The sequence below is a fragment of the Salpingoeca rosetta genome (assembly GCF_000188695.1).
Source record: "Salpingoeca rosetta unplaced genomic scaffold supercont1.19, whole genome shotgun sequence".
NCBI lineage: Eukaryota > Choanoflagellata > Craspedida > Salpingoecidae > Salpingoeca > Salpingoeca rosetta.
In genome coordinates, this window is record NW_004754915.1 from 1,231,896 (window position 1) to 1,242,229 (window position 10,334).

The 10,334-nt window shown below is 55.7% G+C and overlaps 3 protein-coding genes across 3 annotated transcripts; 2 read left to right on the forward strand and 1 right to left on the reverse strand.

The window, feature by feature from the left end:
- Positions 1 to 175: 175 nt before the first annotated feature.
- Positions 176 to 1,300, forward strand: PTSG_07988 (uncharacterized protein; the record flags this gene model as incomplete). Its single annotated transcript, XM_004991740.1, has 4 exons — positions 176 to 283; positions 572 to 649; positions 944 to 1,004; positions 1,146 to 1,300. 4 exons carry the CDS (start codon positions 176 to 178, stop codon positions 1,298 to 1,300), a joined length of 402 nt encoding a protein of 133 aa, XP_004991797.1.
- Positions 1,301 to 1,611: 311 nt separating this feature from the next.
- On the reverse strand, positions 1,612 to 5,471 carry PTSG_07989 (AUR protein kinase). The gene is made up of 10 exons (XM_004991741.1): positions 5,122 to 5,471; positions 4,858 to 4,900; positions 4,666 to 4,716; positions 4,234 to 4,301; positions 3,745 to 3,918; positions 3,392 to 3,466; positions 3,053 to 3,171; positions 2,697 to 2,769; positions 2,309 to 2,473; positions 1,612 to 2,006 (listed from the first exon to the last, which is right to left on the reverse strand). The coding sequence occupies exons 1-10, from the start codon at positions 5,182 to 5,184 to the stop codon at positions 1,911 to 1,913; spliced, it is 927 nt and encodes a 308-aa protein (XP_004991798.1). The 5' UTR covers positions 5,185 to 5,471; the 3' UTR covers positions 1,612 to 1,910.
- A 108-nt stretch (positions 5,472 to 5,579) lies between these two features.
- PTSG_07990 (uncharacterized protein) lies at positions 5,580 to 9,363 on the forward strand. Its single transcript, XM_004991742.1, has one exon. It carries the CDS (start codon positions 6,498 to 6,500, stop codon positions 8,847 to 8,849), a length of 2,352 nt encoding a protein of 783 aa, XP_004991799.1. The 5' UTR covers positions 5,580 to 6,497; the 3' UTR covers positions 8,850 to 9,363.
- The last annotated feature ends 971 nt before the right edge of the window (positions 9,364 to 10,334 follow it).

A 10,334-nucleotide genomic window follows, 5' to 3' on the forward strand; every position in this document is an offset into this window, starting at 1 on the left:
TGTGTGTGTGTGTGTGTGTGTGTGTGTGTGTGTGTGTGTGTGTGTGTGTGTGTGTGTGTGTGTGTGTGTGTGTGTGTGTGTGTGTGTGTGTGTGTTTGCATCGCGATGTCGCTAACTGTCTTTCTCATCACCACCACCACCACCATCACCACCACCACCATCACCATCACCTTCCATGCCATGGATGCAGAACTTCCGTGAGCTTGGGTTGCCGACGCTGCTCGAAGGATACAACGGCAAGCCCGCACTCATCAAGGCAACGGGCACTGTCTGTCGCGGGAAGGTGCGTGCGTGCGCGCGCGCGTGTGTGTGTTGAAATGACTTCTCTGCGTCGGCGGAGTTGAGCAGGTGTCACATGCAAATGGCACAACGATGCAACGAAAGCAACTTTGTTCACTCGATGTGTTCTCTCATGCGCAACCACCAACCACAAGCACTCATCCCTCTCTTCAACTGCTGCACTGTATTGCTTCGCACACACACACACACACACACACACACACACACACACACACACACACACACACACACACACACTCTCTCTCTCTCTCTCTCTCTCTCTCTCTCTCAGGACAATGCGTTTCTGGAGATGTGCATCAACGTGCACTCGTTCCCCGTCCTCACGCGGAAGTCCATCCACTCGCTCAGGGTACGACACACACACACACACACACACACACACACACACACACACACACACACACACACACACACACACATACATCTATCTGGTTCGAGTACACGCTGTGGAGGCAGAGAAGCCATATGTATGTGTTGGCGTACGTGTATGCGTGTGTGAACATTTGTGTGCGTTTGGAGTCTAGAACGGCGGCGCAGGCTGAGCATGTGATCAAATTGAGTCATTAACACACTGACACCTCCTGCTTCCTCTGCCCCTCGCTGTTCGTGTGGCCGTATGTTCGTGTGTTGTTGTCGAGTGCAGGGGAAGATGAAGCAGATGGTGGTTCATCTCGGCACGACGATTGAGGGCCACGCCGATGACGGTGAGGTCACGGGAGCAGCGGGCTCGTGCTGATGGTGTGATGATGATGATGATGATGCTCAGTTTACCCACACACACACACACTCACTCACTCACTCACTCACACACACACACTCACACACACACGCACACTTCTTTGCAGAGTTGCCTGAGCGCATTGCGTTCTGCTGCCGGCTGATTCGCGTCGATGGATTTGAGTCGCCGCTGTTGAGTGCAGAGACCATTTCGTGGCTGCAGAAGCAGGCGAAGCACCTCAACAACAACGTCGTTGTTGAGACAGCCACATCTGGCAAATGATAGCGAACCGTTGTTGCCACTGTGTTGTGCTGTGTTGTGTTGTGTTGTGTTGTGTTGTGTTGTGTTGTGTTGTGTTGTGTTGTGTTGTGTTGTGTCGTGTTGTGTGGTATTGTGTTGTGTTGTGTTGTGTGGTATTGTGTTGTGTTGTGTTGTGTTGTGCTGTGTTGTGTTGTGCTGTGCTGTGTTGTGCTGTGTTGTGTTGTGTTGTGTTGTGTGTGCTGCTGCAATTCCCCATGTCGCGCCTCCGTTCTGTCCACGCATCTTCCTGTTCTCTCAAATGCCATTGCGGACTTTCACCCCAGTAAATGAATGACACGTGCGTGTGTATTGTTGTTGAGTTGCTTGTGTACTCGGGACAACACGAAGCGTGAGAGAGGAAAATGATCTTTTCTGACAAACACAACACGGGCACTGGGGCGACGAGATGTGCAGTGAACAGCGTGGTCTGTTGTGAGACACGAAGGATGTAAGGCAGAGCAACGAGGGAGAGTAAGATGTTGTATTGACAATGTCATGTATGTCTGGGCGTGTGCATGCGCACAAGTGCAACATGGCATGCAAGTTGCGGTGAGGAGTGCACACGCAGCAGCAGTGCACACGTGTGCGATCATCATGCGAGGGAGCTGTGAGGAACGTTCTTGGTGATCCAGGGGTGCTGGAGGGCATCAGCCAAGGACATGCGCTCGCTCGGTCGCCGCCGCAGCAGCTGCAGTGACAACAACAGACCATGCATGATGGGGTGCGCACCACGTGTGAGTTGGTCGAAGCAGGAGGGGGGAGGAGTTGCAAGGTGGAGATGGTAGGATAGGCAGCGCTTCATCAAACACACACTCACAAACTCACACACTCATACTCACACTCACACACACACACACTCGAACAAGCGAATGCGAAAGAAGAACTATGTACACAAGGCCGAGCAGGAGATATACACACACAGAGAGATTCATACATGTGCATACATGTATTTGCATTCACACACGCGTCCACACACACGTGCAAACACACCTTCTTGACAAAGTCCTTTGCCTCAGCGGAGACGGGGATGTGTTCGGGGAAGCGGAGATCCACGCTGGTGATGCGCTTGTATGTGTTTGTGTGTCCCTCGGCCTCAAAGGGCGGGTTTCCAAACAGAAACTCATACGTCAGCACACCGAGAGACCACAGGTCAACCTGCCATTGCACATTGGTACCAGCACAGAGATATGAGTGAGGAAGGTGAAGTTGTGTGGCAATATCGGAGAGGAAGAAAGAACACGTGCATCACGTGTATGTATGTGTGTGTGTGTGTGTTTTTTTTTTTTTTTTTTGGGGGGGGGGGGCATTCGCAGCCACAAACATGCACGCTATCACGGCCATTGTTTTTTTTTTTTGTGTGTGTGTGTGTGTGTCGCACCGTTGCGTCGTGTGGCTCCTGGCGAATCATCTCTGGTGGGAGATAGTCGAGGGTTCCGCACAGTGTCTTGCGACTGTTGGCGCATGTGGTGGGAGGACACAAGGGGGCATGAGAAGTGTGGTCGGTGGTGTCGAATTGAGATGGAGTAAACAGGCGTTGCGCTCGCTCTTTTTCGCGATGCACAACCACATTCACCCACATATACATACAAACACACAACACACACATGTACACAACACACACACACACACACACATAACACACACACACATGTACACACATACAACACACACATAACACACACACACACAAAACACAAACAAACAGTTAAACACACAACCAAACACGCTCCATACCGGGATGATGGTGCGTGCACAGCCCATCCAAAGTCTGCAATCTTGAGCGTGTTCTCCAGTCCGAGAAGAAGATTTTCTGGCTTGATGTCGCGATGAATCACACTCTTCCGATGACAGTACTGACCCAAGTCAATTTGACGCAACGAGAGGGAATGAGGCGAGGTGAGCATGAGCTGGGGCAAGATGCGCACACACGCTGGTTTGGTGGGCAGTGTAAGCATCTCACTGCGCTCAGCACGACCAGTCTCATCGGCACAACTGCGACACGACAGCGGGAAGACGCGCAATTGCAAGCACGCAAACACACATGTACACACATGCACATACACATGCACCCACCTTGAGGGCGTTTGTGAGCTGGAAAATGTAGTCTGCGGACGTGCGCTCGTCAAAGCGGGAGCGCTCTTGTAGGATCTAAGATGGGATGTGCATGCAAGCAAAGGTAATGAGACGGTGTATGTGGAGTCAGGACAGCATGCAAAGCCGTGTAATCTGGGGATGAACATCTAATGCTCTGCGAACACAAGCACACGCACACACGCACGCACGCACACACACACATGTCCACATACAAGCACACACACATGTCCACATACAAGCACACACACACACATACACACGCTCTCTCTCTCTCTCTCTCTCTCTCTCTCTCTCTCTCTCTCTCTCTCTCTCTTTTCGCAACAGCTTCATACCTTGTAGAGCTCGCCCTTTGCTGCGTATTCGAGAATGAGGTAGACGCGGTGCTCGTCGTGGAAGTATCCAAACAGCCGCAAAATGTTCTTGTGTTGGAGATGCGATTGAATCTCAACTTCGCGCCGCAGCTGGTGCTCCACATTGTGTTTCTGCAGTTGGCTCTTGAACAAGACCTGGCAATTGGAGAGCAGAGGCGTAAGGTTGTGACAGTGGCGGTGATGATCGTGGAAGCGCGTGGAGGGAGGAGAAGGTTGGGGTGTGGGCGTTGTTGGTGCTTGGTAAAAAAACAAGAAGAACAAGCAAGTAAAGGAACAAACCTTGCAGAGCAACATGGCGCATCGTGCGCCGTGCACTTAAAACAAGCTGTTACACACACACCCGCACACACACACCCACACCGAGTGTCTCTCTCTCTCTCTCTCATAAACAAACGCACACACTCACACATACACAGAGTCTCTCTCTCCCTCTCTCACTCTGCCTCCCACCTTGAGGGCGACGATGAACTTGGACTTCTTTTCGCGCGCAAGGAAGACATTGCCAAACTTGCCCTTGCCTGAATGATTACGGAAAGCAACAGGTAATGTGGTTAGTCGCGCGCGTGTTAATGATCAGGGAGCAACACAAACGGTTTAGTGCAAGCGGTGCCGAATAATGCACAGGACTGCGAGTGCTAATCGCCAACTTGTTGGGCAAAGCCAAGTCCTTACACATGCACATAGGACCGTAAACACACCACACGCACACGCACACACACATCAAGGGCTGTGGACACGCAATCGCATACAATCTCGAACACGCACAACACACACACAATATCACACAAACGGGCACACACACACAATCACTCACGCACTCACAATCACACACTCACACACACACACAATCACACACTCACACACACACAATCACTCACGCACCGAGTGGGCGACCAATCTCAAAGTCATCGAGACACCATTTCCTGCGTGCGGCTGTGTGAAGAGCGAGACAAAGCATCGACAGAACACACCGATTATGAGGAGACACCGGCATGCATCGCCACCGAAACCAAGCGAACAATGGAACACACGGGCCACCGACAAAAGCAAAGGCGGCACACAGAGCAAGCTTACGCTTTGCAGAAGATGCTGACGGCTTCTTTGATGCTGTGCTTGTCTGTGGTTCACCATGTTCACCATGTTATCCAAACGAGGGCGTATGTGAGATGGGGGCACGGCCTCAACGTGTGTTGAGAAGGATCACACACCATGCAATCGTAATCAAGTACGTCCATCACACACACCCACCCACACACACACACACACCCACACACACACACACACACACACACACACGCACACATGTCGCAACCACATTTGCGTATTGACCGGACTTACCGAGCTTGTGCTGTTGTGTTCGCGCAAAGCGTGTGTGTTGGTGCGTGGTTGTTGTTGCTCCATTATTGCTTGTGTGGTGTGTGGTGTGTGGAGGAAGGAGGAAGGAGAAAGGAAAGGGGATGGACGTGTCGAAGGTGAAGACAGTCAGTGATTGACGCCACTTAGGCAACAGCAGTTGTAGCAGTCAAGATGAGAAGCGGCGGGGCGGTCTCGGTATTGGTGCTGGGTGTGCTGGGTGTTCGACGTGCGGGTGGTGTGGGGCAAGTGGTGGTGCTGGCTTGTTGTTGTGGTGGGTTGCGGGGTTTTTTGGTTGTCGCCAAAACACACCACTCGAATTTCCCGGCGCAAAGCTGACCACCTGTCAAATTTGACACCTTTGTGACCACATTACATGATGTCGTTCTTGTTAGAAACGACACGACAGACAGTTTTGTGGGGAATGATGTCATTTTCAAGCACGAAGACGGACGGACACTCGTGGTGTTAGGCCCTACGTGTCACCACCCCTCACCACGCCGTCTTGCGTTGTTCGTGACCCAGCAAGTCTTCTTCTGCTTGCGTGTTTTGTTGGTTGTTTGTCTGTTTGTTCTTTGTTGTTGGCGGGTTGGCTTGGATACATGCGTGTGCGTGTGAGCGCGTGTGAGATGTAGACGTTTGGACTTCCTGACCTCGTTCCTTCGTTCTCTGGGTTGTCGTGGGTGAAGCACCAGTGCCTATTCTTCCTTCTGGGTGTTGACAGCCTTGATAGTCTCACCGCGCGAACTGGCCCTCCTCGCTCTCCTCTGTGGCTTGCGCCACCACTACGCCGTCGTTTCTTCGTTTGTACACATAGGTCAACAGCTCAGGAAGCAGGAAGCTCTACCGTATTCTCTGTTGCGCTCTCCCACCCCACCCCCATTCCTGTGGTTTCTGGCCGGTGGAGTACAAGCAGGCTCAGTATCACGTGAGTGGATTCTTCCTTGTGCGTGCGTGCGTGCGTGCGTGCGTGCTGTTTGGCTTGCGTAAGGATACAGTCTCACATGAACATCTCGGTCTACCAACCTGTTTGTTGTTGTTGTTGTTGAGGTTGCTTCGAGCACGTGGCGAGAGTCGACACGCCTTTCTTACTTTTCTGGCCAAACCTACTCACAACGCCAATCAATCGTTATCGGGCAGTCTTGCGGGTTTCACATTCATCACAGAACCGTGCAGGTCGCGCACCTGCAAAACAAAGCACGCCGCAACCTCGTGACAAGTGCTGGTCCTTCGGCAAGCACCCGAGTTCAAGGTGTTGTTTATTGCGACCACGCAAGCTAGTGAGCGGGTTGCTTCTGCATCGCAACCATTTCTCTTGGTGATCGAGTAAGTGCATCATCGCACACAACGCAACTCCCACCATGGACCCTCCTCCTCGCCAGCCAGTGGTGGCACCTCCCTCGCTTCCACATTCCAGCAGCGAGCGAGAAGCGCACCTTGTTACAACACCAGCAGTGACAGCAGTGACAGCAACAACACACACGACAGCGACACCAACGCCGACGGCACAGCCCGTGTTGCCCTGGGACAAGGGTGGTGCGCCAGCCCTTCCAACGGTGCCACCCAAGCGGCGCCCCTCCACGTGCTCGTATTCGTCCTCCGCGCGCTCATCAGGCTCCCTCATCCCGTCTTCGCTCGACTCCAAGCTGCCCAGCGCCGGCCACGCCAAGAACAAGATGCATCAATTGCCCCCGGCCGCGAGCGGGTTCGGCGGGCCCGGGTTTCCCGCCAACCTCCGCCCACGCCGCCACATCATGCATGAGTCAGCCTCCGTGGCAGCGAACAAAACGGCACCACGCACGCCATCACCGCCGTCGCCCTCCCCGTCACCGTCCCCATCGCCGGCACCAGAGACAGCGCGGCCTGCCACGCGGCCCGGGGTTCGACGGCGCACGCGGCCACCACTGCCTGCACGGCCGTCGTCAGCCAGGAGCACGTCTGCCCGCAGGGACAGGATGAGCAGATCATCCCCCAGCCTCCGTGGCGGTATTGGTGCTGATGTGGACGACGACGACGACGACGACGGTGATGATGACGACGACGATAGCGCTGGGGGCAGGGACGCGTTCCACCATGTTCACGCGTACGGTACGCTGCGGCGCCGGCGGGCGAGCAGCAGCAGCCTGGGCAGCCTGTACAGCAATGGCGTTGGCGAGTTTGAGAGCGACCGGCAGACGCTGCTGCAGATCCTGGGCGAGCGAAGCGGCGTGCGGCGCCTGGTGCGGGTCATGCACACCAACGAGTACGTGCACAGGCTGCAGCGGGACGTGTGCGAGGCGTTTGAGGAGGTTGCGTACTCCAGCCAGCAGATGCGGCAGCGGCTGCTGCGGCACGGTGCGGTTGAGGCCGTGGTGGCCGCCATGTGCATCCACCACTCGGACGTGCGCCTGCAGTTGGCGGGGTGCAGTCTCATCTTCTCCCTCGTCTCCTGGGACAAGTCGTGCATCGACCACGTCATCGTCTCTGGCGGCGCGCACGCCGTCCTGCACATGTTGCAGAACCACGGCCTGAGGAACGTGCAGGTGTTTACCACCGCCTGTCCTTGCCTGGAGCTGCTCGCCTCATGTGCACACGATGCTCTGTTGCAAGCCCGCGCCGCGACCAGGCCAAGCACGCCCACCCTCGGCAACCGCCACCGCAGTAGCAGCGCCAGAGTCAGAAGCAGCAGTCGTCCCCACCAACGGCGGCCGCGCGCGAGCAGCGGTGTCAGCGGTGTCAGTCGCGGCGGTACGCGTGATGCAGATGGACGTGGCAGCCGTGTCAGCGATGGTGGCGGTGACTGTGGCGATACCGAGACGGACGGATGGGGCCGGTTCTCCTGCAGCGCCGCACTGCTGGCAGATGTTGCGGACGACATTGACAGTGTTGGTGTTGGTGGTGGCGTTGATGTTGGTACGCATCATGGCAGCCGCCTCCTCAGTCAGCCAGGGGTTGGTGTGGGTCGCGAAGGCAACGTCGATGCCAAGAATGAGGAGGGAGAGGATGAGGAGGGGGATGGGGAGGGTAATGTTGTTGACACGGATGACATGTTGATGTGGGTGGAGGCCGGGATCAGGGCTACGGCAGCGTGCATGCACGCTCACGAGACGTGCCGGCACGCGCAGGTGCTTGGGCTCAGTCTGCTGAGCAAGCTGGTCATGTTTTGGCGGCTGTTCTTTCCTTGCAATGACCCGCAGTACGACACCGAGGCCGACGCTGGTGCGCCGGTGCAGCAGGCAGAGCCTGGTTCTAGCAGGCACCGTCTCAGCAGCAGCAGCAGCAGCAGCAGCAGCAGCAGCAGCAGCAGCAGCATCCCCGCGGACGCACGGCGGGACGACGACGGCGGTGACGATTGTGACGACGGCGGTGACGATGGTGACGACGACGACGATGATGATGATGATGATGATGATGATGATGGAGGCGCTGTTGGTGGCCGCGCACAGGACCGTGCTGCAGATGTTGGTGCTGGCCCCAGTGGTCATGCAGGACGCACGGCCGCTCGCCCATCGCACGCGCCGGCACCATCGATGTCCTCACCATCCCTGCTGCTGCACACTGCCACCAGCACCAGCGCCAACAGCACGGCGTTCAAGACGGGGCTAGTGCACCCGACGGGGCACTGGCTGCCGGCGGACGTGCGGGCAGCGGCGACGCGGGCTGTGCAGCAGTTTCCAACCGACCAGGCGCTGCTGGGCCTCTGCAACACCATCCTCGATGGTGAAGGCGTCTGACGACCCGCCGACAGCCGCAAGGGAGAGATGGGAGAGAAAGGGAGGCATACACCACCGTGGAGACTGTTGCAGACAGACGGGCAGGCAGTCGCATACTCGTTCGCGGCCAGCCAGTGGCTCTGAGCTGTCAGGAAGGCAGGCCTGTCCCCCTCCGCCGCCTGCCCGTGCTGGTGTGCTGTAACCGCTCTTTTGGCTCTTTGGTTTGAAGCCAGGGAACCTGGTGGGTGCGTGCCACCACGTGCGCTCTATGTTGGCTGATGTTGAGTGTGGAGGGGTTTGCGTGGGTGATGTTAGTGATGATGTTTACGCAGGCGGCTGGTGGCTGGTTTGTGGTTGTGTTTAGATAGAGCTAGGTCGAGTGCATCTTGCGCTTGAGTGTGGTGATGGTGGGAAGTCCATGTCCACGTGTGCTTGGTTGGCTTTGTCAATTGACATGTGTGCATGTATCTGAGCGCTGCTTGCGGATGCTGCCGGGCTGCAAGTGCAATGGCATAAACGAAGAACTGCAAAAGGCTTCGTGAAGGCACCTTCAACTCATGCGTGTGCGTGTGCCTGGAGCTTGTGGGCAAGAGGAGGAGGAGGAGGAGGTTCGTGCTGATGGCATGAAGCTGCAGGTGGCGGCATGAAGCTGTGAGGAGTCTGCGGATGTGGTCCTTCATGATGACTGCATGGCCTGCGCTTGTGTGCAAGTACTGCATGTCGCTCGCAAATGTGATTGCGTTCAAATCACGCTTCATCTCTTGACAGGTTGACGTGTGCTCGCGCGTAATGTGCAGTGGTCATGCTTCGTGCACGTGGGGTACGTGCAGGCACACGAAGAGAGAAAGGTGAGATGATGTGAAGTGGCGAGGGAAGAAGAGAAGAGGAAGAGGATGAGCCCAGCACTTGGAGCCAAGTTGACGTGTGGTTCGTTCATCAGTTCCCACTCATCTTGTTCCCAGCGTCGCCGAATTTTCGTGCATGTCTTAAAGTACTTTTCTACAACCACAGTGGCGCCCGGCAGTGGCTGTTCGAACACAACAACAGTCGCGTCTGTGTGTGCGTGCATGTGTGTTGCGGGAGCGGATGGTGTCACTCATGCGTGCACACAACGCGACAGTGTGTATGTGTGTGTGTGTGTGTGTGTGTGTGTGTGTGTGCGTGTGAGAGTGATTGACGTGAGCCGCTTTCTCCTCGCCAATCCACCTTCCCTCTTTTTTTTGTGGTAACGTGCACTTGCGAGTGCGCATGGATCATGAACAAGGAGTGGTCCTTCTCTATTAGACAGCAGCGATGTGACTCCGAGACGAGTGCAGGTGGCACGAGCACGTGTGTGCGTGCTTTCCCAGCTCGTTGGGAGCGTGCCACCATGCAGAAGCCTTCACACCACCCAGAGCACGCGCCCACCGATCAATCATGCGCAAGTAAGATGTGACGGCGTGTTGTGCTTGCCCCGTGTCTCTGTGCATCTGCTGTCTCCTTGCTGTTGTCCCTGGAGCTGAAGAG